Source organism: Odontesthes bonariensis, chromosome 9 (assembly GCF_027942865.1).
Source record: "Odontesthes bonariensis isolate fOdoBon6 chromosome 9, fOdoBon6.hap1, whole genome shotgun sequence".
Lineage (NCBI taxonomy): Eukaryota > Metazoa > Chordata > Actinopteri > Atheriniformes > Atherinopsidae > Odontesthes > Odontesthes bonariensis.
This window is the reverse complement of record NC_134514.1, coordinates 8,485,213-8,511,708: the sequence shown is the minus strand read 5'-3', so window position 1 is coordinate 8,511,708 and position 26,496 is coordinate 8,485,213. Positions and strand designations below refer to the sequence as shown.

General features: G+C 41.4%; 1 protein-coding gene across 2 annotated transcripts in view; it reads right to left on the bottom strand.

Moving 5' to 3' along the window:
• The window catches only part of slc8a2b (solute carrier family 8 member 2b), a 191,355-nt gene that overhangs the window by 32,789 nt on the left and 132,070 nt on the right, over positions 1–26,496 (bottom strand). For both annotated transcript variants that reach the window (XM_075472955.1, XM_075472954.1), the window contains 4 exons: positions 11,374–11,863; positions 4,325–4,462; positions 3,891–4,118; positions 2,137–2,520 (listed from right to left, as the gene is read on the bottom strand). In XM_075472955.1, coding sequence (XP_075329070.1) covers positions 2,137–2,520; positions 3,891–4,118; positions 4,325–4,462; positions 11,374–11,757 — 1,134 coding nt within the window. In that variant the 5' untranslated portion in view covers positions 11,758–11,863. The remainder of the gene's footprint in view (positions 1–2,136; positions 2,521–3,890; positions 4,119–4,324; positions 4,463–11,373; positions 11,864–26,496) is intronic.

Below are 26,496 nucleotides of genomic sequence, written 5' to 3'. Positions count from 1 at the left end.
AAAGTTTGTATTTTCTGTCTAAACCTGGTCTAAATTTTGCCTGCACTTGGTTGTGTGTAGATTTTAAGTGTATTTGACCTTCAAAGTTTACCAAAATATAAAAAATGTCATTCAAACTGCATTTGCCTTGTTTACTTTTTACTTATACTTTTCATTACATTACTCAAAGGCGGGGTAGGGGATCTTTTTGTGGAACATTTTTTTACATATTGCTTGAAATACTCTTCACACCCCCATTGCAACCAATTAATTAAAAGTTTTGACACAAATATGAAAAGTTTTAGTGGCCTCTAGAACGTACAATCTAGGAAAAACACTATCCAATCATTGTGAACGGACCGTTCACAATGATTGGATACTGATGCCGTCTATCAAACTGCAATCTGCTCCTCCCTCCCCCTCCCCCTCCCCCTCCTTCCCCCTCCTTCCCCCTGTGCGCGTACCCTGCTCCGTGAACGAAGCTTGGCAGGAAGCTAAACTAGAGCCAGCTTGGCTAGCACCTAGCATTATTAAACGTATAGTTAGCATAAACTAAATACTAAATACTAAATACTAAATACGGCAACGATCGATGCTTGCTGTCAGAACAGCGCTCGTGCACCTTCGTGCTCGTGCGCGTTCATGTACTCTAGAGGCGTGCCTTCGGGGAAAAGTGAAGAAAAGGGTTGGGACTTTTTACCGGTGTATTTTTAAAATGCAGCTTCGCTGGACTCAAAATCCAGGATCTCCTACCCTACCTTTAAAGCTGCAGTCTGCAGGATTTGTTGTTGTCATACGTAAAGTCCTAATTTTTGGCATTTTAAGAGTTTACATGATCTATCAGAACGCTTGAAGTTGAAAACGGTGACCTCCGTAGTCGCAAAATGCAAGAAATGCTTATTTTTTAACCGAAAAATAAAAAGTTATTCAACTTCCTGTCCCGCCCCATCAAAACACATGAGAACTCGTGCACGTCTATGTGCACGCTAGATGCGCGTACACGACTCCTCATTCATCAACTCACCTGTCATTTGCGATCATGGAAGACACAGTAAGTAGACTAGCCCGTAATGAAGTTCAATAGTCTAGATAAATAAGCGTGGGGACGAGCCTACCTTGTATCGCACATGTTGCATCAAAATTTTCAAGACACAGTGTTTTAATCTTTAAAAATATTGACAAACATGAGGGTAAAGTCAACAATGTACATTACAAGCTGAAGGTTTAACCTCTTAAGTGTGTTCTTCAGCTGCTGAGAAGAAGTTTTCCAGAAAATTCTCATGATGTAGAAGGCTGATTTAAACAACGCCTCAGGGTCTAATGGGTAAAAAAAGTCATTGTTTCACCTCTGAATTCAACCTCCGAATATATGCTGATGAGATGTTCTGCCAGATGTGTCTATGATATTTTGTAGCGTTTGAGTTCAGGAGTAAACGTTCTGTTTTCACATTTGCAGCAGATGCCACTGCAGAGGCTTAACCAAGACAACCCATCATCTGATCAGACATCCATCAGCATATCTCATGTGAGAGTTTAATTTGTTCGTCTCACTGCAACAGAAGATCCAAATGTCATGGAGCGGTGTGCTGATAACCCAAATGCTAAACGGGGAAGTGGGTAGGCTGATGATAATAACAGCTGGTTAGTGTCGCTGAGGAGAGTGATGTCTGGGTTTCTCTCCTGCGACCTCAGACTCAGATAAGAGGATGACACTGCAGATGGACGGACCTTTTAATGTCTTTATCACCTGTTGGGACTATTTATCAAATCAAATCACATCAAATTTATTTGTATAGCACATTTCATGTACAAAACAATTCAAAGTGCTTCACATAAAATAAAAGCATTGCAGCAGGGAGTGGAAGAAGCATTAAAAATACATAAAAGAATATAAAGAGAAACAAATAAAATAATTTAAATGAATTTAAAAACAAGCAACAGTCCAGATAAATTAAAAGATATCGGGCAGATTTCATGCATAGACACATGAGAAAAGAAATGTTTTTAACCTGGATTTAAAAATGTCTCCATTTGGTGAAAGTTTAATCTCCACTGGCAGTTTGTTCCACTTGTTTGCAGCATAACAGCTAAATGCTGCTTCTCCAAGTCATGTTTATACTGATTTGAGGTTGCACGTGTGTGGTTATCTTGTCTCACCTCTTTGCGGCTGTCATCAAGCTCCTTGTTGCTCTCCACATTGACCATTGCGCTGTTGGAGTTGGGCAGGTTGCCTCCGCCTCCGGTCGCCATGGCTCCTGCTGCCGCACCAATGTTGTTGGCCTCGCCATCCTGAGCACCGCCCCCACAGGTCTCAGCGGGGACCACGGCGCCCCCTCGAGGTGGGAACTTGCCGTCCACGATCATCTCCATGCCGCCCTTGTTGGGAGTCAAATCCCCCTCAGTTTCCACTACGATACCGTGGCGCTTGTCTGCACGGTAGCGCTTGCCCATGTACTTGTAGAAGAGCAGACGGCGGTCTGCGATCCAAGCCAGCAGGACACACACCGGGAAGTAGAGCAGGGTCACCAGTGCCTCCCAGACCTGATACACAACACAGCAACCAAGGAATTACAACAACCAACAAGTCTATGGGGTCAAATGTAAAAGTGTGAGGAAAATGTGCTAAATATGAGGAAAGGTACATAAATATAAACAATTTGTAAGCTATAACTTCTTAAAGCAATACAATGTAACTCCTCAAAAATCCCACTATGGAGCTCCCCCAACAGGCTTGGAGGTAATGTACGGTTACACTGTCGTAAATACAACATCCTTTCGCTTTCACGTTTCACGTTTGTTGACGAACCGGCGAGGAGTCAGAAGGTGCAAGCTATGTCGATCGAGAAGGTAAGAGTAATCAAATGTAACTGGGAGCGTGAGAGGGGTCTATTTGTTTTTGCGGTAGGTGTGCCAGAAAGCAAGTCGAAGTACTTCTGCTCAGCTCCCGGGCCGGTCCAGCAAAGTTACATAGCACAGTTTTTCCAACTCAGACCCCCGAAGGGCATAGGAGACAGGCCAATCGTAATATTAAAACTCATTCTAGCCGCACAATTTTTTTCAAGCTGTTATTTTAAGGTAGAAATGTTACATAGTATTGCTTTAAAGGGACACTGTGTAATATATTAAGTCATTTATAAGCTCAAATCAACATATTCATTCATAAATTAGTCCTCATTGGTGTAAAATGATCTCTGTCAACAATCTCACTTATCCTCCTGAGTGAAGAATAACTTGTCTCTATCTACATCGAGCGGGCAAGCTCTATGGAGGCTGCCATGTCCTTCCGGTCTATGAAAAACGACTATGAAAAAGTGCAGAGAGGGACATAAAGCACTTCGAATTGCGTTTTCCCCAACGCCAGGCCTGCAAGGGGAAATTACGTCATTTTGACGTCACGTTTGCACGCAAGTATAAACAGAGCCAGTCTACGCCATTAGACATTCTCTGGTATAAACCAGCCTGAACGGCCTGCACTTTTGTTCTCAATGGAAGACCATAGTTATGCCACGCCACAGGAGAAGGGATCCTCGTCGCCAAAAAAGCAAAAAAGAGAATCTTGACACGTACCGCCTGTCGTAGTTCAACAAGTTGCAACGCACATTTGAAAACGCGAGGCGCTAGAGAGCAAATTCATTCGACTATGCAAAATAAAATTGCACCACTAGATGGGGGAAGAAAGTACACAGTGTCCCTTTCACTCATTTTTTCACATTTGGGGCCCCATACGAGTCTCCTCCCACCTTTGACCCAACTCGAGGCATCATCTTCATCAGCTGACCAGGGAAATCCCAGTTATACCACTTAAACCTTCATGTCTAAGACTTGGCTGCAATTTTACCAAAAAAGTGGACAAACGTCAGGCTGCAGAAGTCGCTCACAGCGCTGTTGAACCTAACCGCTCGCTGCCTCACCTCCACGACACCCGGTGATATTACGGACAGGATGAGGTAGAGCCAGATGTAGGCGAAGATGCTCCAGAAGGCGGTGATGAAGAACACCCTCAGGTGTTTGATTTTGCGTGAGTCCTCGTTGGGGATCGCCAACACGCAGATCCCAAGGATCACAAACATGTTGAAGGCGGCGCTGCCGACGATGGTGCCCGGTCCCAGCTGACCGGCCTCGAAGTTATGACCGCACACCTGCAGAGATTCAGGGTGGGAAGTTTGCAATAAGTAAGAGGGATGAGGGGGATACTGTGGTAAAGAGAAAAAGCTTCTTTTTTTTTTTTTAAAGTAACCATTATGAAAAGCCATTTGATTTGATCTACAGAAGCGGAACAGCATGTTCACACATCTTGAAGGACATGTGAGTATTTAAATATTCTCTGGAGCATGTATGCAAGTACCTCTATGACAGACAGCAGTATCTCCGGAGCGCTGGAGCCCAGAGCCATGAGAGTCAGATTGGAGACCGTTTCGTTCCAGATTCGGACCGTTGCCACTGATGTTTCCCCGTTAGGCATAGTGATGGTCACCTCCTTCTCCTGTTGGCTCACAAACACACACACAGGGTTCATTGTCCAGAAATCTGTACATACAACACAGACCTGAGAAGAGGTTGCTATAATAAACCATTCAAGCAAAGAGTTCCAGAAACAAGGCAAGTTGTTTTTATTCAACCTTAACCTGCAGATGTAACACATCAGAATTAGGGCTGGGCAACGATTAAAATTTTTTATCTTATTAATCACATGATTTCCCTGATTAATCACGATTAATCGCATTTGTACTCAAAATCCAAAAATTAATTCAAAAGTAGTGTATAGCTTTTAGAATTTAGTATTATTTTAAATGTGCTGCCATATGAATGAAAGTGCCATAACATTTGTTGTGCAAACACACTTTTAACATCAGCATCTTTCTGTAGTTTTTATGTAGAAGCCTCGCTCCACTGTCTGTTTCCTTGAATGACTTGCTGCTATCAGTTGTGTGTTTTGCCTTTAAGTGATATTTTAGACTGGAACTACTACGCTGAGAAGACAATTCAACTTGGCAGTGTTTACAGATGACTTTGGTTCTGTCGACTCCGCCGTCTGGAAGAACTTTAAAATGAAAATGGCCGAGTAAAAGTTCCGTACCCTTCTCCATGTTTGGTGGATCCGCCGATTACTTTCTTTTCCGGTTCCCGCAGCAGACAGTAGCAGACTTTTACAAAATAAAAGCCTATAAAACAGGTGGTTTGTGGCGTAGTGGGTTGAGCAGGTATCTCATGTACAAGAGGCTATAGTCCTCGCTGCAGCTGTCCCCGGTTCGAGTCCCGTATCGAACGGCCCTGTGCTGTGTGTCGTTCCCCCTCTCTCTGCCCCCTGCTTCCTGTCTCTCTGAACTTTCCTATCCATTAAAGGTACAAAAGCCCCCGCCTCATTTTTTTTTTTATTTAAAAAATGAATAAATAAATAAAATAGAATTAAACATGCGTTAATGCGCGATAAAATATTTATCGGCGTTAAATAATGGATGCGTTGACGCGATAATAACGAGTTAACTCGCCCAGCCCTAATATATATATATATATATATATATATATATATATATATATATATATATATATATAAGTAATGTTTAGATGTTTGTGGACAGAAGGGCTTAAACTATAATGAGAGGTTTTCTTAAAATTAAAGGCGTTTATTTGGATTTCAGCAACACGCTCATTGGGTAAACATGACTGTAACGTAGTACTCACACAACAGGCCAAGTGTTACTATGGCTACACAGTGATGAGCAGTGGGACACAACAACAAACATTTATTTAGATTGCCCTTGAAGAGGACGGAGGAGCAGCCTGCCTCTTTCAGCTCTTTCACTAATCCCGCCTCTGCTCTCAACCGTATCCGTATTACAATGCTGTATTCCCCTTTGCCTCCATCGTATCTAACAAATTTTGCATAATGGGCAATCCAAATGTAATTCGTTCCATTTCTTTCTATCTACTGAGCCCAGGGAATGAGCTGAATAAGGCGAGACAGACAAAACAAGCTTCGGTGAAGAGGCTTCAATGAAAATAACTCACGAAATTATCACCGGGACAAAATATACATGAGCTGTCACGACTTTTAAAGGCTGTAGAATCCTGTCTCATTGGTACGTAACGGTATGAATTCTAATGTAGTGTTTATTCTGCTGGTAAACCTCAACACAGGTTTTCAGTAGTTTGTGTCTGAGGGTTGTGTTCAGGCAAGAACGTTTCATTTTACTGCAAATGTCATCATCACAACTTGTAAAGGAATTTCATTTAGATGGATGTTTCTTTTGTTTCTGTATTTGTTTCTTTTATAGGTGTCGTGAGTTATGTAACATTCCAAGTCAATTTCAAGGCAAACCAGGATGTTTTGCAGACTCTCTTTGATGGCTGTTTTAAGGAAGCTTATGTATAAATTTATTTGCCGGCTAAAGGAGTCTAATAATAGAATTATCCTACTGTTGACTAACATTAAAAATAGTGCAGTAAGATATACTTCTGTATATTGGAAACATTGGTATGATTGCCTCCTAAAAGATTAAGATTATTTTTATGTACTTTTATTATTGATCATTTTTCTGTGATCTGGACTACGAGTCTTTAATAAATCCATCTATCTATCTATCTATCTATCTATCTATCTATCTATCTATCTATCTGCTCGGTTTTAATACCTAAACCTGAAAACGAGAGCAAAGTTTAAAGTGAAGCAGAGTGTAAAAAACATACTGGGTCAAATGGTAAACAGACTCTCCTGGATGACAGCATCCTAATTTTAAAGTTTAACTTTTATAACTTGTTTTTACATTAAATTGGGGCAGGATGAAAATTTACACCTTCAAGCCTCAGGGCATTGCAGGTTGGGAGTGACCTGTTCCCTCAAGCGAAGGAGTTTCTCTGGGTTTTGTTCATGGGAAGAGACGGCTGGGCCAAAAGGCTAAGCTGTTGATTTAACCACATTATCTACAGACCAACCCTCACCTATGGTCACAACCTGTTTGTAGAGACTGAAAGAATGAGATAACAGAAACTCTTAGGGATAGGACGGGGAACTCTGTCATCTGCGATGGGTTAAGAGTAAAGCTGCTTCTCTTTCAAATCAAAAGGACGCAGTTGAGATGGTTTTGGGCGTCTGTTCAGGGCAGACTCGGCACTTACTGGGAAGACTGTTTCTCTTGGCTGGTTTGGGAACATCTCTGTGGAGCTCCAGTGGAGCAGGAGGAGGTGGAGTAGGGTATGGGGATCTTTCCTAATGCTGCAACCTTCCCTGAGTGAAGACATCAGTATCTGGGTGTTCAGTGTTATCTGAGACTGAAAACTTCCGATCACTAACTCCATTACCAGACACCACAGTTGTTGATACCGTCCTCTGTTTAAACCCATCACATAGAAGACTCATCTCCATTAACTATGGTATGATAATGGAGCTAAGGGGCAGATCATCAACCAGACTTAGAATACAATGGGAGGAAGATCTGTCAGAAGATACCTTAAGATCAATACTGAAGCTCATTAACATTTCATCTCTCTGCACCTGCCACTGCCTGATCCAATTCAAGGGGGTTTACTGGGTTCGCATGTCCAAAACTAAACTTCCTTGTATTCATCCTGGGATTGATCCTTACTCTGACAAATGTAGAACCACTGAAGCATCCTTAGTTCACATGTACTGGTCTTGTCCCAGCATCAATGAGTACTGGACAGATGTATTTTACACCCAAATTCTTTTAATGTTTGATTAAATCTAGACCCGCTGATTGCTCAATTTGATATCTCCGCTGGGCACGATTGACTAATCTCAGAAAAATGCCACGTTTTATCCTTTCCAACTCTCTGGGCTCGGCTTACTTCCCTCCTGAAGTGGAGGGCCGCTGCCCTCCCACTCATTTCACAATGGTTAGCGGCTTCATGTCTCGTTTTGAAGCTTGAAATTAGACATTCACTTCAGCACATCAGCAGAATGTTTGAGAGGATAGGAGGGCCTGCTTTTTCAATGCATTCTGACATTTACAGCAAAACTCCTGAGAGCTTGAATAAAGGCAAGTGGACTTCTTCTTGGTTCTTGAAGACGTTTCAGCTCTCATCCAAAGATTTACTCAGTTCTTCTCCTTCTGCAGAGATGAAGAAGCCTTTTGAATGAGATGTGAAATGCCTTCAAGAAGTTCAGTTGTCCTTATTAAAACTTTTTAGAATTACCATTGCTCTGGAAACAGATGCAGCTAAATATACAAAAATTGGAAACTTTTTCACTAAAACGAGCTCGCGGTTTGTAACGTCAAATGAGATGAAACGGGTAAGGCAATATATTGAACTCGGCCTGCAAAGCACCGTTCGAGTTAAATAATTATCAACTCAATGAATTGCGTGACGTTGTGGCATATAAAGTGACGTTTTATCATTTAAATGATAGCATGATGCGATGCCACATAACTGGGAAACTTTGTCTTGTAGCCCCTCAGAGTCAGAAGATGCAGCACCGAGCACCAGCCATGATCCCACAGGTCCAGAGTGGGCAGGTAGGATTGAGTGAATACTACTAGAATTAATATAATGAAAAGTATGGTGTAGATCTGCTCTATGAAAAGTGCCCTGAGATGCTAGATGATTCAGCGCTACATTAATGAAACTGACCTGGATTGATCAGAAGGCTTTGTAAAAAAAGGGGAGATTTGTGCTGAGAATTATGACCATTTTTAAAATGTGATTTAGTGTCAGAAGCAGAGCAGGAGCCAGTAGTGATGATGGGACTGCATGTGAACAAGCAAGCATTAGTTCCAATATAACCACTTTCTATGCCCAAACGATAGGAGTGACCCGTTATATTTTTTATCAATGAAAATAAGATAGTAAATACACAAAGCCCGCAATTGAAAGAGAATAAGATAAAACTAATTTAAAATAAACCTGAATATTTTGCCATTGAAAATATCTTAATTGGTTAAGTTTTTGGTTGTTTTTCATATCAAATGTAAGGTTATAATGACACGACTTTAATAATAGGTTGTGATCTAAAGTGGGCCGGTCTGAGGCATGAAACTCCAGGGCTGAAAATGAGTCCCACTCCGGCCCTGGGGGTTGGTTTGCTGGAAGTGCTTTATCTTCTCTATCATTATTTTCTTCTTCTTCTTTCAATCTTGTTTGTTTTGTTCTTGTAGGTGCATGTACATGCACTTGTGTTTGTATAAAGAAAAGGACATTTTTAAATAAAAGAAATCAATCTCCGTCACAGCTCCCTGATCTGACCAGTGCAGACCGGTTCCTGTCACAGTAGGGCTTCGCTCCTGACAGCAGAGTGACAAGAACCAGAAGTTTTCCATCCCAGATGCAGCCGAACACACGCTGGCCTTCACCCAGAGCATGATTCATTTCCCACCATGAATACTGGACACTGATGTTTTCATCCAGATAAGTGGCAGAAAAACAGTTGATGGATGGATGGAAGTAGTTTCAGCTCCTTTCACAACAATTTCACAAAGTGCTCTGAGGCTGTGTTGTTATATGAGGTTACTTTCATGTCCACATACACGCAAGAAATTAAGAAACTCGTGAATTCATTAAGCCAAGAATGCGTTTCTTGATATTTTTTGCGGCAGTTTCACAAACTGAAACACTTAGAAAAATTAGATGAAAGACAAAATGGCAACATGCTAATCTGCAAACGCTTTTAATGACATAATTACTCTCGTCATTATGAACACGAATCCTCCTTTTAGGTGCTTTCGTGTCACTGCTACCTGGTTGCCTCGAGTCTATTCCTTGCATATCTTGTACTTTCATATCTCCCTGTGGATCTCAGGTCTGTCTGTTTCTCTTTGTAGCCTTTTTCACACATTCACCACAGCCCTGAAATTTTCTGGATGGAAAATCTTCCACATTGGAAAGACCCCAACCTGTACAATCACTGGCTCTCATGGTTGAAAAGGTTATCTTTGTTTCTGTTGTGTTGTCTTTGCGCTGACCAGTCATCCAGTCACACTCTGTTTCATCCCTGCTGAACTCTGCTCTATCAGCCTCCAGCTAACCTCAGTGCTTTGCCTTCACCCCCACCTCACCGAGAACAAACTCTTTCCTTTGTCCTTCCTCCCTTTCATGTTCTCTTTTCTCCGTCTTGCTGACCTTCACGTCTGCGCATACAAAACATCAACCTCCCTTCAAACCTCCGAGGACACCTCTTTTTTCTGGCATTGCTCAGCCTCAACACCACGACCATTACAGGCCGCCTGGGACAACACGAACACGCACAGCTGTGTCCCTCCAAAAGCCTCACACCAGCTCTCTGAGATTCTGAAAACAGCTAAAAGTCATTTACATTGTTATACAGGACACGGGTAAACAGAAAACTCTGTCAGCCCTGTTAAAGAAAAACAATGCAAACACATCCAGTGGCAGCTGGGGATTCTGGGTGCCTACAAACCACAACAAGTCATTTCGGGTGAAATGACTCCCTGCTTTATTTGGATTTTTATGAGGTAGAATTAATTAAGGGATTTGTTTCAAGGTCGGCAAATAGTGGGAATTAAGTTATTATAATAACTTATATAACTTATTATAATAAGACCCACACCAACAGACTGAGACACAGCTTCTTCCCCAGAGCTGTAAAATCCATCACCCTACACATCCATCCCTCCACCTCCACCCATAGACTGATTATTATAGACCTCTGCAGACAGAGACTCGCACTGCACTGCACTTTTATTTGACTTATTTGACTTACTTATGCTGCAATATGTACAATACAGTCATACAACAACCGGATTGCAGTGTAACTTTTTACTTTTTATTTTAACTTTTACTTTAACTATTTTTATTCTCTTGTGTATCATTTATATATCTTTTTATATCTTTTGTCTATCCAAAGCCAAGAGCACCTGAACTAAATTTCATCATGCCTGCATAGTGACAATAAAGATTCTTGATTCTTGATTGATAATTACCCTAAAATGACCCTAAAATGACTTCTAACCCTTCCCAGATTGATGGGCAGCAACAGTTGCCTCTCTAAGATCATTGCTGATGTCTTTCCTCCTTGGCATTGTGTTAGCACACACCTGAATGCTGCAGACCAGAAAACTGACTAAACTTCTGCTTTTATAGAGCTGCTCACACTGACTGATGATCAGTTAATCAGGTGCATTGATCGGCAGCACCTGGCTGCTACTTACCCTCGTTATTCCTATCCAAGCCGTAAGGGTGCACTTAGTTTTACAAACACTGCATTTTGTTTTAGCTTTTGTTGAATGAATAATAACATCGTCTGAGATTGTATTCACCTCATTTTAAGACCAGTTGATTTATTTCATGATGTCCTTATATGTAAAGAAGGGGATTTACTTTCCTTTTCACGTGGCTGTGTATCTAGATTCTATCATTCTGTCCACACAATAAATGATCCAGTAAAGGAACCAACATTTGCCTTCATTGACTCTTTCTCACCTGTGATGTGATGACCTCTATAGATGCCATGAAGCGATCTGCGATGATCGACACTCCCAGGAACATGTACATAAGCGACACAAAGTAGACCACAGCTCTGGCCACCTGGTAACCGAGCGCAGGCTTGTCGGGCTTCCAGACGGGCAGCAGGATGCCGGGCTTGCACACTGTCTCCTCCAAACACTTATCTTTCTTGCCAGGCCCAGTGCTGTTTCCATAAGACGGGGAAGGAGGGAAGGAAGAGGGAAACACGGAGGGCAAGGCTGTTCTTAGGTCGGGGTCAACACTGGGCTGGCTGCGCTGAGACTCCGTCTGGCAGGGAGGAAGCGGGAGGAGGAAGAAGATGAGAAACAGGAAGGGTGCAGGAGAGGCGGAGAGAGGCATGGTGGCGTTCGGTTTCCACAAGCAGCAGGAGGTGAAGATGATGCGATCAGGCTGAGAAGGGAACTGGAGACGCTGTGTAGAGCTGAAAGTGGTGCGACTAGCTCACCTGCACACAGAGAAAGAAAGAAAGAAAGAAAGAAAGAAAGAAAGAAAGAAAGAAAGAAAGAAAGAAAGAAAGAAAGAAAGAGCAAATCGATTATGACACAAACACACAGAACAGTTTCTTTCATCTCTTTGTTTGACCAAAGAGTATATAAGAGTGCATAAAAGCTTCAAAATGACGTTTTGAATTGATTTTTACAGAGTCGAGAGAGGAGAGTTCAAGTGTGGAAACTTTCATAGTTTATTCAAACAATAGAAATAAAAAGTGTCCCCATCTGTCTACTGAAGACACGCTTTACTAAAGGAGTTGAGAAATGTGAGCTTGAGCGCAGGCACATAGAAACAAGCCAGTCAGCCAGAGCCTGCAGGCTAAATGGAGAGAAGGAAGCAGAGAGGCAGAAAAAAATCAAAGCTGAGATGCAGATGTGACAGGAATTTACCAGACAGACAAATTATGCTCCAAAAGTACCAAAATGAGCTTATTTCATTCCAAAATCGTGCTATAAAATAAAGCAGCTTTCATCTGTTGCATTACAATGCATCAAGGTCAGACTATTCAAATGTTGGATGTCCCCTTTGATAAACTCGGCCCCTCGTGTGGATGCATTTCAACATGACAAACATCAAACATTTTGCCCAACGAGTTCAGTGTTTGGACTCTGTGTGCTTTGGGTTTGGATTTGTTTAACTGGGCAACACGTTTATCCTCGTTTGCTCTGGTGTATCTGCTGTGCCCTGAAGCCAGCAGGATGCACGAGATGTTCTGCCAACAATCACAACAGGAGCGACACAAACATGCTGTCAGAGAGAAAAGTCATCCCAGACTTCCGTTGTTCTTTTGGACCAGCTCATGTTCGACTGTGAACATCAGCTCAGATGCTCAGGTGAAGCAGATGGACACTGATGTGAGGAGGCTCCGGACAAATGATACTGTGTCACTTGTGAAGTGAATTTCTCCCTTTCTTGTGGTAAACTCAAACTTTTAGGCTTTTAGATCTACATCATAATCACACAGAACATATTTCTGTAGATGCAAAATGAAAAAGAAGTTGAGAAAGAATGTTTATCACTGTGTCTGCAGGACGTCATACATCAGATTAGGGTCTGCTGTTGAAGCTGATGGATGTTCCCCTGAATCATCTTCCCATTTTATCATTTCGATGTCTAAACTGTAAATTTGTCATGATTTTCCTCTGCACACAGATAATCTAAAGGCTCTCTGTTTGTGCCAAGAAAGACGGAAGGAAACGGAGGAGGAATTACAACTTCTCAGTGAGTAGAAAAGGAGAGAATTCATTAATAGTAAATAGGGGAGTCATTTTTTAGCTCTTCAGCTCATTAAACCTCTCGGCCTGCTGTGATTCAGCAGGTATCACGTGCACACATCAGGCGTTTGTCGCAGTGTGACTTGCTGTGAACTTTTACGCCTTACGATGGTCCTTCCTCTTGCATCCCTGGAAGTCTGGTGCTTTAATCTTTGTTTTGCGTTTTGTTTTTCCTGCACCTTTTTGTTGTTTTTATAGTGCTTTTGTATTTTCATGATCTGCAGTTTGTCTCATGTTTCCATTGTTCTTGTCTTTTGAGTTTTGAGTATTTTTTTTCGAGTCGTTGATCATTTATTCTTCTGGTTCTGTATTCTTAGTTAGTTCCCCTCTTCCTGCTTTATGCTCCGTGTCTGATCTCGATCATTATTCTACAGTCTCTGTAGGTTAACTCCAGTTCTATCATTAGCTCCATTCGGTTCACCTTTTCTTATTTATCCTCAGCTGCCGTCACTCAACTATCAATCCTCCTCTGTAATTAAGCTCCCTGGTTTTCCTCAGTCTTTGTCAGATCTTCTTCTTCATGTTTCAGTCTACTTCTGGTTAGCTTTCTCTCTTTGACTTTTGTTTTCCCAGCTTTAGTTTGTATGAATTTCACGTCTTTTGTCTGTAATAAATAACTTCAGTTCACCTTCAGCCTCCTGTCCTCAGCCGCTCATCATGTAGACATTTTTAAATCCAGGTTAAAAACATTTCTTTTCTCATGTGTTTATGCATGAAATCTGCATGATATCTTTTAATTTATCTGGACTGTTGCTTGTTTTTAAACTCATTTAAATTATTTAATTTGTTTCTCTTTATATTATTTTATGTATTTTTAATGCTTCTTCCACTCTCTGCTGCAATGCTTTTATTTTATGTAAAGCACTTTGAATTGTTTTGTACATGAAATGTGCTATACAAATAAATTTGATTTGATTTGATCATTTGCTGGTCTGCATTCGGGTCCTTTTCTACACTCTTTTCACTAAACCTTAACAAGTAGTTCCACATACTGTAGAGCAGGGATGTCCACATCTGGTCCTTTGAGGGCTGCTGTCCTGCAGGTTTTAGATGTTTCCCTGCTTCAACACACCTGATTCAGATCAATGCATCATTAGCAGGGTTGTGCAGAACTGAACAATCTGTTGAAAAGAGCCATTAAATCTGAATCAGGTGTGTTGAAGCAGGGAAACATCTAAAACCTGCAGGACAGCGGCCGTCGAGGACCGACTTTGGACATCGCTGCTGTAGATTTTCAGTTGGTACTCATCATATTCAGCACATTTTGAGTTAGACCAGATGCTATTCCTCTTTCAGTATTTAGGTTTCATTGACATGACCATCTAAGAAATAGGCTTTTTATTATTTAAGGTCTGGCTCATGAGTGGTGACTGTTTTTCTGGCAAATTTTTGTGATAAATGCAGCTGTTTAAAATAATTAATCCAAAAATGTGTTCCAGCTTCATCAGAGAGGAACTTGAAGTGAAGATGAGCTGAATTTCTACTTTGATAAACATGAATTTCCTTCTAAAAAGCACATTTTTATGAGCTTGCCAGCTAATGAAAACTACTGAGACTTTGCCAGATAATGTTTATGTAAAGGCTGACACGTTCTTTAGAAAGTTGTTAAGCGTTTCTGGGCTTCCATTCAGAGATCAGTTGGCACAAAGGGCAGCAAAGATAAATGCTTTTCTTTGAAATGGAAATGTTTAACGTATTGATGGATGAAGATAGAGCAAGAAGAGCTGAGCAGTGGGAAGGAAAGGAAAGGGAATGGATGGGAAATGAAGTCAAAGGGAGGAGCCGTAGAGTGATTAGAGAGTGATGGATAGAGATCTAAAAGCACCTGACCCCACCCCCCGTTAAGGAGAGTCAGGTGGTTGAAGTGGTACAGCAAAGCAATTTAAAGCATTTTTATGATTTATTGTGAGTTTAGTAGTTTTAAGGTTCACGCTTAAGCATAAAAATGCTTTATTCTTGTTTTATTAAATCTACTGGGACCTTTTATTTGATCTGCTCGTCACTTTCTGCAGCAGCAGATTGAATTGTTTGAGGACAGGTAAGGTCTTTGAATAAAGCTAGATCTATCTATCAAAAAGTCATTTATTTCTGCTGTCATCAGTTTTATAAATGACAATATTCAAGTATAATCTCTGTTGAATCACTGTGGCCTCATGGTTTAAGGTTCGTATCCCGGCTGTGTGGAGCTTGCATGTTATCTCTGTAATTACAGTTCGCTCAGATAACTCCGGTTTTCTCTCACCATCCAAAAACATGCATGTTAGGTTCTTTGGTGACTCTAAATTGACCCTAGGAGTGAATATGGTTGTTTGGCTCTTTTGTCTCTGTGTGTGGCCCTGCGATGAATTGGCGACCTGTCCAAGGTGTAACCCAAGTCTTGCCCAATGGCAGCTGGGATAGGCTCCAGCCCCTTTGCAACCTGAATTAGATTATGTAGGTATAGAAATCGGATGGATGGATCTCTGTTGGTATGTGTGGTTGTATGTTCTTACTTATTGCTGCTGGCTGCAGACCAAATCGCCCTTCGGGGATAATAAAAATAACTTGAACTCGATGTCGGAGCATCTTTGTTGTGTCGGCACTACACTTATCAACACTGTTATCAATCTGACGCCTTTGCACTTTCATTTGTTCTTTTTGTTATTTTTCAAAGAGAAGACACAAAACAAATTGATTACAGAATGAAGGTGGATCAACTGGAAGATATTTTCTTTATTTCCATGAATGTTTGACTGATTACGCAGATGATGCCTTCACTTCTGAGTCAAAGAATAAATGGAGGATTTATTTCTATTTATCTTTGTTGACAATTTAATTCTAAACTTTACTGTCAGTATAAACTATATTAAGAATATAGATTGGCTTTAGTAACAAGTTTATATAAATCAAACAGGGCAGCATTTATCTGCAGCCCCAGAAATACTACACCCTTTATGTACTTTATTTATGCAGGCATTAACAGAAAGATCACACCAAAGCTCTGCTTGGTGAGCGGCGGGGTCCCTTTTCACACTGGTCAAAAAAAGCAAACAAACAAAAAAACTAACAATCACCAACATGTGGTTTTTGAGTGCTCGGGGTATTTATCTGCTCCACCTCTGATCGACAATGATGGGGACACAACACCTGGGAGCACATGCCAATTTTCAATTACGGTGCTGCTTTTACGGCGGCTGGAGTGGTAACACAACACTTTTGTTTACAGAAACACACGTTTATCTACCGGTGCATCTTATACAGAGGCTCTGAAACTTACAGAAACTGACAAAAAGACACAGGATCACTTGTTTATTTGACTAGAGGGCAACTGGCAGCTCACTCTGAGTCCAGCTGTGTTGGACTGATGTACACGGTCTAGTCAAAAATAATTAGCCAGACTAATTATTCCATATGTCGAAAACAGTGCTCCATCACAGCCTGTAGGATACACTGTCTTGATCACTTCCTGCTGTTTTAGTTATGGGCTTATCCTCTTGAAGTAAGTGGTAGTTGCTGGACCAGTTCTGAACACACCATAGACCTCAGGTCACTGAGGTTAAAAGCTCTACCACTGACAGTGGGAAAGGCCTTAATAGGCTTGTTTTAGTGGGTGTGTCCACACTATAAGACTTGTCTAAGCTACTTTTGTTGTAAAAATGACAATGAAAATATAATCTCGATCTGTTTGAAGCCATGTCGCCCTATTTGATAAAGAAAAGCATGTCACTGATGCTCTTTCAGAAGTCTGTGGCTTGTTTGATATTTAGCAGGAAATGAATAAAATATACTTGTCACAGAGGGTACCCCCCTTTGGATTAACTTTAATGAAACAAATACAAGGGGAGGCACAGGTGTATGCAGAAGTAAAAGGGGTTTGGAAATAGAAAGATAAGAGGAGTCTGCAGTTAAAGGGGTTGAATGAAAGGATAAAAGTTAAAGGAGGGCTCAGAGGAAAGTGAAGGACAGAAGACATGAAAGGATAAATAGGAATTAATCAAAATCTAGAGGGGTAGTAATGGGAATGGAGGACGGGAGTCAAAGTCCTGAATCTGTCTGAAGTCATCAGTCAGAGGACAGTCGCAGAGTGTTGTCATGGTGATCGGAGGAGATCTCCGGTCGAGAAGGGTGATTTCAGGTGAGTGAGAGAGCGAGGCAGACATAAAGAGAGAGGAAAGTGAGAGAGACAGAGCCCTCATTCATTATCAGGAGCAGGCTGACATCTTTTTCAGCCAGAGAGGTTAAACTGGTTCTAAGCTGGTTCTGGCAAAGAACTGGTTTGGTTTTCCACAGCCAGAGAGACGCCATCTTTACATCACTTTAAACTTATGTTTGATCCTCCCTCCACTGTATTCTGAATTTCTGTAGAGGACCACAGTGCAGGGAAAAGGTTTATCCCCAGAAAAACACCAGCTCACAGTGTTGGTCTGGGTTTATCCTGCAAACTGACATCTTATTAGCACCAGTCTAGTTTTTAAATGTTGTTTTAAGCAACAGTGGGTGTTGCATGTTCCCTGCAATGCAATAGAAAAAAGGGTTTGGTGTGTCCCTTCTGGGCCTCTGTAGAGAGCTGCCGTAAAACATGGTGAAGGCCTGCGGTGTCTTTGTCTGAATTACTACTTTTACAGTAATCAGCTCTTATTTTAGGTGATTTCACACTAATAAATCCATAGTTATGAGTATTTCATTGGATTTCTGTAAACAAATCACCTCCAAAATGTTAAAATCTGTGACAGAGATAAGTTGTTGTGTCTCCTGGTCAGAGATCTGAGAAACGCACCTTTTCACTCCAGCCTAGACAAAAGTGTAAATAAGAGAGGACAACCGTATGGCAAAGAGTCAGTGACACAGAACTTATTCAATCTCAACTATAACGCTGTAAAATCTCATGAAGCACCATACCACATTCATTCTAATCATAACAACACTAGGTGGTCTCTTCATTCGACTTGCCAAGACCTGCAACCTTTGAAAAATGGCACAAGAGTTGAGTTTTAATAATAGAAGCAATATGGTGCCGCTGCAGGGACCTTCAGCTTGGACGCGTGCCAGAGGACTCTGTCCTCTGTCCTCCTGTAGACTCTAATGCGCAGTGAGTCTTCCCAGAAATTGTCTTGTGAATAATTCAAAAGTCTTGCTAAAACCGATTACAGCTAAATCTGAGGATTACTGTGATTATCCAAACAGATGCTGTGGTTTAGCAGTTTGTGTCATCCTGTGGAATATTACATTACACACACTGGTATAATGCAGGCGTGATACAACACAAACACACTCCTCTGCTTCATTCCAGCTCCCTCCTCTGTAAACTCAGTCTGTGGATCAGATCCTCCCCCATCATGCAGTTACTGTAAGTGCCTTTATTAGCTTGTGACTGTAATCCTCCATTTATCATCTGCTGCTGGTAGTGCAGCTGTTTCTGTTCCGACTTTGTGGATTTAAAGCTATACTGTAAAGTGTTCTTGATGGAGCTGTGAGGACTAACAGAGATGCTTGTTTATGAGCTTTAGTTCATGCAGACAAACATAAAAAGACACTGTGGTTTCTGCTATGTGTCACATGACTGGCTAACAGGAGCTAAACATCACAGGGTTATAAGGCGAATTATTTCCTCTGTGAACAAATGTTTTCAGCTCAACTGACTTTGCTGAGCCACCACTGACACTTTGAGAATAAAACTTAATGAAATCTGCTTTCAACATGATCCACCTGCAGCCTGCAAGATGTCAAAGACTCAACTCAAAGACTCTAAATCATCGGTGCGTTCAACTTGAATCTCGTCTGACCGCACCAGCTGGGAACCACCGCCATGACAATATAACAGAAGGCTGTCTGAAGGCCTTGCTGAAAGGCACGAATTGCAATAGATGTTTATTCCAAGTATGTATGTAGGTAGAGTATGTAATTTATCTTTCTGACAGCTCATTTTCTTTATGAACACCACCAGTTTCCATTTCCAGCAGGAGAGCAGTAACAGCTGAATAACAGTTTAAGTCACGCGTTTCTTTACTGTTAATGGAAAACAAGTCATGCCTTTCAGGGTTGTATATTTCATGCTTTGACGGATTTTCTTTTCATCCTCCCGTTTATGTGATTGGATGATATTCTGAATAAATAAATAAATAAGAAAGCCGTCTGAATGGCTTTAGCTGGTGTTCCCGATGCTCTGAGCTCATTCATCCTTGTTAACTGCGGTCGAATTGACTGCAGGCTTTTTATACGTCACCGGCAGTTTCTTGTTTACCATCAGGTCAGTTGCAGCCGGTGGAAGTTCACCTCCCACCTCTAGGAACGGCGTCCTCTGTCCTAAAGGTCCTCTCTTAGGATACTCTGGCTGTCAACTACTCTCTTTACCACATCCCTATCCTGTAGTTATCTGTTCATACCTTTAAATACCACCCAAAGGAGCGTCCTGCACTTATATACCATTAGGTTTAGACACTAAAACTACCTGGTGAGGTTTAGGAACAGATCACAGTTGGATTAAAAGCAACATTAATACCGAGCAGCAGTAACAAAGAATTGAAGATGTAGCCGTATTGATTCAGTAGACTTCATATGCAATTGTGCACACAGCCACTAGAGGGCGCATATTTTTTAAAATGCTAACTTTGGTTACACTTTTTGGTTGTCTTTGTAGGGCCGTCTCAGTGTTTACTATATTTCAACAAGAAGAACATATGGTTCAAGGAAAACATTTTGGAAAAATAAGAAAATGATGAGCATGTCATCCATAAATTCGACCTCAATAGTTCAATTTCAGATCACTTGAAGGTGCACTACAACGTGTGGGACTCAGAATAAACTGCAGTCCAGAATGTAACTGCAAATCCTAACTGTATTACTTTGAGTTCACAGATTTAACGTATGCACCAGCTTATCTTTGTTCTATTTATTTACAAAATACCAACTACTGTTTACCAACAGATTTTATGCTTTAATAGTGTTGGACATGACACACAAAGGCCACTAATTTACCTACAAAATGCAGTAATGATCTCTAGTCTAATTTCACTCTGAAGACATTTGATATAAAAGACGTGAGTTTCACTCGCAGCTGAAGCCACAATCTACGAAATGTCCAACAAGAGTAAGATTGATGTGTTTTCTGTCTGTGCTGATTAGCAACGCATGACTTCCTGCTGAACCTAATTCCTAGCTACACAGACACTTTGACACTTAAACAGTTAATTAGCCGTCCAGAATCAGCTCAGCAGGTTTGGCTCCTGCTGCCGTTTCTGCGATAGCTCATGAAGCTCCAGGTGTGATTACAGTCCTGTGCATACTGAAACTCCTCTGCAGGACTAATGACTTAAGAGGACATCACGGCACCATCACCATCAGGAATGGTGACAGTTGCCAAAGGTTGATGTTAAAATGCTAAGATTCTGACTATACTCAAATTTTCACTTGTTCACTATTTAAAGACAGCAAATCTTCATATGATACATTTGGGCTGTCAATTTTCATTTAAAGTAGACTGAAAAAGTCTGTTGAAAGTGTGCTCAGTTCTCAATTTGCACCCCGTTGCTCCATTCTCTGCTGAGGAGATCACACAGTCAACAATGAAGTGGAATTCTTTGATATGTGTAATTTGTGATTAAAACAACAAGGCAGGCTGAGGACTTTGTAAAAGCTGAACAGGTTGCACAGCAGAAAATGCACTAACTCCAGCTCCATATGCGCTTAGATTCAATCACTGAGGCTAAAACCACTGCAAAAAACATTCAAAGTCAGAGTGTGAGCTGATCTCTTTCAGTCTTGTGGACAGTTTTTTCTGTCTGGGATCAAATGACCTGCAGTTTTAAACTACAGTGTAATAATTCAAGCTTTCAAAAGTTCTTACTTCTGCAACACCGTGGACTATGCATGTGGTGGAGACTTGGAAAAAGATTATTGTGACCCAAAGTCCACACCAAGAGGAGTTAGACAGACCTCAGAGAGCTGAGAACAAAATAACCGATAATCTGTGCAGCTCATGTTACAGCCAGGCAGCATTGTTTTCCTTCATCATGAACATCCCTCTGACATATTTTTAAATAGATCACAGTTACATAATTAATCACCCCACAGTCTTGATATGTATTCTCTTCTCAATCAAAGCCCTTATGATGACGCCCTCATTCGCCTTCAAACTGATTCAGTGTCACAGAAATATTTCCAGGAGAACCGATACAAAACATTTGGACTGTCAAAGAACATGCAGATGGGTTCTGATGTAAGCCTTCAGAAGGGTTTACAATGGGGGGGAAAAAACGTTTCAAGGCTTTCAGAAATATCACACCTGACATCTCATCTCTGGCTGGAAGTATGCAAGCTCAGCGTGGCTGTTGTTTCTCATTACAGCAAAAGAGGGACTCATTGTTCTGGACAAGGCTGCTAATAAAGTCTGGAAGGGAGGTAGGTGCGATTGTTTTTTTTTAGAGAGAGAGGCAGGGGGGGGGGGCTCTGAGAATAAAAGGTTGGACATTTTGCAGAAGAAAAGACTTTTAAAGTATTAATAATTTCTCTAAAGCAAACATGAGGGAATGTACATTTAAAGACCTCAGCGCTGCCCTGTCAGCGTGTCACATCTGAGCCAGTTACTGAAGCAGAAACCTCAGCTGATCCATGAGGGGGTGATGATCTTTATGTGAGTCACTTTGCACTTGGAGGTCAGAGGTCAGCTTCAGAAGTGGCTCTGGGGCGGTTGGGGAGTTTGTGTCTTCAGTGTGATGGATGCTGGCTTTCACTGAGGTTTGAAATGTTGATGCTCTGGTGGAGAAGCCAACGAGCTGTCTGTAACGGCACAGAGCATCGTGCCGGGTTCAGAGTCCGTACCAAGTCCTGATAACAAAGCAGGTCCTCGAGTTACCTGACTGATGCCAAAGTTGCCCCACATAAGCGTTTTCTTACGCCACTTTGATAGCAGTTAATCAAAATCCATCATCAAGTCTGTTTATCTAATCAGATTATTTTCCTAATTTCCAATCAAGCCCCTTTACCTGCTCAAATCTTGTGTAAAAATTAAGATCTGATATCCAAGTTTTTTGCAGGTTAAGAAGTCAGAAACATGTTTCATAGCCTGCAGATTCTTCCTGAAATGAGCTGAACAGCTGTTGAAAATTCTGCCCATAACAGCTTACTTTTCATCAGCTCCATGCCTAAAATCCTTAAACACCTGGTTCAGAGATATGAAGCTTATTAGCTGAATGTGACAGACTGAACTGACTGTGAGCAAAGCTGTCGGTTTGTTGGTTTCGTATCAGAGTAACAGAGCAGTTTGAAGGATTTCTGTCATTTGTCATCCTGCTCCAGGTTTCAGGTGAAGTCATCAGCCATGTTTCCAGCGTGTCCTGAATCTGTACTGCTCCCTTCTTCCACTCTGACATGTCTGAAGTAATTAACCCGGGAGACATCCAGTTTAGACTCTTAGTTCAGTTTCAGAGCATCAGATATCCAAGACTCCAGCCTTCAACCGCTGTCACAATGCACTGGAGCCCTCTGACTCCCCCTCCAGGTGAGGGACGCTGTCACCTATGATGCTCACCCCGTTGGACCTGGCTTTCAATCTCCTTTGGTTCCTTGTTTTTATTTTTTTCTTTGTTTTTCAGGTTTTCTACATGTTGTCACAGAAAAGTATTTCTTTGGAGACCGTTCAGAGATCCAGAGAGTCCAAATGAAAGAAGTGTTCTGCACATTGTAACGCAACACAAAAGGCCAGAAAATCCCTTTCTGTCAGCAGTTCTGTTAGCAGCTCTGTAAGCTGCGTGGCACGATGACCACAATCCAAACTATATTGGAGATCAACTCCTCATGAAACATCACATGGCATCTTTATTTGCAGGCAGTTGTTTAGACATGGATATACTTATTATGAACCCTCAACACCACCTGCAACAGAAAAACAGAAAAAGGGGAACCTCAGCAGGGTGGCACTGAGGTTAAAAATGTAACCCTGCAGAGGTTTGGCATTTAGCAAAGAGCAGTGACTCAAGGACAGCTGCCACTCTGAGCTACTTAAGGTTGATAACAGTCAGCAGTCTGAAAGGCTCGCTCCGGTCTTTGGAAAGCAGACAGCATTAATTGTTGCATGAGTACACTTTGGAGGACAGAAGCCTTTCTGTCCCTTATGTTCACTCTCTGCCTCTGACGAGCATAAAACTACTTTGCAAACTGGCTGCAATTTGACAGAAATTGTCCTTCAAATGGCTCGCAGTCTATTTACTGTTATCAAAAAAGTCACACTAACTTTAGGAGATAAACCAGCACTCTGCCAGGTGTGAGAGCCTGAAGAAAATACAAGAAGCAGCTCACATGATACCCTCAGTCTGCTCCTAAATCCAGTATCTTTTTATAATTTTTTCGACCGCCTCAACATCAGGTCTAGAATGAAGGTGTGTGAGCCTTCAGGGCTTCAATCTTCAGCTTCAGATTCAAACTGACAGGGAGGACACACTTTATTGGTCTTTTAAAGGTTTGTAGCACAGTAAAGTTTCTCTGTCTCACAGACAAGTGGCTGCTGTAGAGACTTCAGACCCATTCAGGATGTGATGTAACTCATTTGTGAAATTCAGTGCATGATATATATTGGGATGATCATCAGAGTAGATCACTTCTGGTGTTTTTGGTAACATTATCCGGCCTCATCAGCAGAAAGCAGGTCTGTGGTTCTCAGCTCAGACCCAGTTACCTCCTGGGAGCTGCTCAGTGTAACATCACACTGGTTCCCTCACCAATGAGCAGCCCCGCTGCAGACGAAGGAGGTTAATCACATTTCACAGAGATCGTTTTCGTCGTAATGAGTATTAAACTCATATGCCATGTCTTTCTTCACCCTTCTGTTCTTGCCCTTATTTAAGCTACATTAATAACTGTCAAATATTTAAATAGCTGAGCGGAGGGAACTCTTTTACAAATGAGTTTTTATTACTTTTGTTGTGAGATGTCAGCAATGAGGAGGGAATGAAATCACTCTGAAGACTGTTCAGAGACTGAACACTGATGATGGGCCCGTCTCCAGAAGCTGAAAAGTACCCATTTGGTTATTGGACTTATGTCATGTGTAGAATCTGAAGAGCTGACCTCCCCTTCAGAATCTGCCACGGGCTCGGAGCCACCCATCATCCATGATGTGACACCATCCCTCAGTCCTGCTCCCTCATCTCATTTAGCACCTTAAAAGGAATTTGCTGAGTGATTGCTCTCTGTCAGAGAAAGCCAGCTGGTGGAGGTTCAGCAGGAAGCTTTTGCAGTCGTAAATTTTGATGACGCTCGTTTCTTAGAGAAGCATGGCGTTGTGGTTGGGCCTGACCCGCTCACTGCTGCAATGGGCCCGTTATGAATGACGGTGAAAAGCTCTGTTGTTTTACCCAGGTTGCACCTGTTGCTCATTGTTGTCACTCACCTGCACCCACCACTGCAGATGTTACTTGGTTTTCACTCTCCCCTGCCAGATCATTGTTGTTGTCGCCCTTCTTTTGGTTCCTCTGTTGGTCAGTAAGTTATGTTTTTATCAGTAAGTTATGTTTTTCCTTCCTTTGTTCCGTTGAGTTTTGTTCGTAGTTTATTATTCCTGCCTCGGCAGCGATAAAGTAATAATTTACTGTCACTGCCTGTCTTCACCGCCAATCTCCAGTAGTCCGGCGACTGGGTTCTCTCCCCCATTTTGTTTTTTACCATGAATCATCATTTTTAGGGATGCACTGATCCGATATGTGGATCGGATATCGGTACCGAGATAGAAGAAAATTTGAGATTGGGTATCGGTGACAATGGGCTGATCCATATCGGCCAATTTTTAATTAATTAATTAATCCCCCCCCCCCTTGTCCTGTCCAGCATTTACATTCATCCAAGGGCCTTCTAGCCCCTCTGGTGAAAAAAACTTGTTAAGTTGAGACTACCTCTGATGTTTTTAGTTTTTTTTTAGTTTTTACCAAGCTAGAGAAGCTATTGTTTTGTTCAGATGCTTTTGTAATGGATGTTTAATTCCCATTTGCACTAAACTATATAAAGAGCCGATTGCTATCTATTTAAGTCTACCAACCAAGCTAGTGAAGCTATTGTTTTTTTCTCAATTTCAGCTCCTTTATTATTCAATATTTTGCTTTACATTGGATTTTGAATCCCTAATTGCACCGACTGAACCAGTCACACTTGTTATATCTTTATGGTTAAGATTGTTTTACTGGTGCAGAATTATTAAATAAATAAGTAATTCAGTACATTTATATCTGCTTATTCATTTTTAAAAAAAATAGGGAAGAAATGTTTAAGTCAAGTCTGATGTTGCTTTGCACAAAAGAATGATCCAAGTCTTTTCCACACAACGAAACCTACCATTTGTTACCGTAATTCCACGCTGAATAGGATCGGTAACGTCCGATACTAAACCTCAGATATCGGTGTCGGAGGTGAAAAAAGTGGATCGGTGCATCCCTAACTATTTTATATTGACTAATATCGGCTCAGTCTGCACAAGCAGCACCCCCCAAAAATAAACCAATTATAAAAGTCTAAAATCTATCCCATTTTGTGGAATTCAGCTGAATCAATTTACTGCTGTGTACCGCTTTCAGGCTATTCTGAGAGGCAGGATTTAAGGAGGTGAAACTCTGAAAACAGCTTGTTATAAATGTGAAAACAGCAGAACTTATCTCATGGCTGTTGAGAAATCCAATCACGACAGCGACTGAAACAAGTTTCCCCATGGCACGATCATCCATCAGCTTGTCAACTCAGAGGCCGACATGGTAAGATTTATTTTCCTGTACATCTCTTTGTACCTGCTTGAATAGAAACTGAATTAACTACAGTAAGTTCTGTAATTACAAGGCCAAGCTAAAATGACTCTGGTTGGTGCATAAACTGAAATCCTAGCGCTGCGCCTGTCTTAGAGGGAATGATCACAAAGTGTGTGGAGGAACATGGCTGTCAGGGGTGTATTAATGATGCAGCCTTTGTGTAAAGAAGAAAGAAAACAGCAGCAGTCCAGGATGCTCCTGCATGTGTGTGTGTGTGTGAGATGTTAACACCGTCTGCTGCTGACTTGAACAAAAGGACTAAAAATACAACAAACCCCTTCTCATTCTTTTCTTTATATCATGAATTTGAAGGATTCAGAGTCTTTGACATTTTTCTCCTCACAGTTCACAGTTGGTGACTAACTGATGGAGCTTCTTTCCAAAAATACAGACTTTAATCTCTATAATATAATATTGCTTCTCAGAGTGTGCGTGCAGCCCTAAATTCAAAGGAATGGTGTTCATATTTATATATCATATCAAATGTAGAGAACAGAGGGAACTGAAACAGGACAAACGTTCACAGGTGCTCAGAGGAATCCATCCTGACA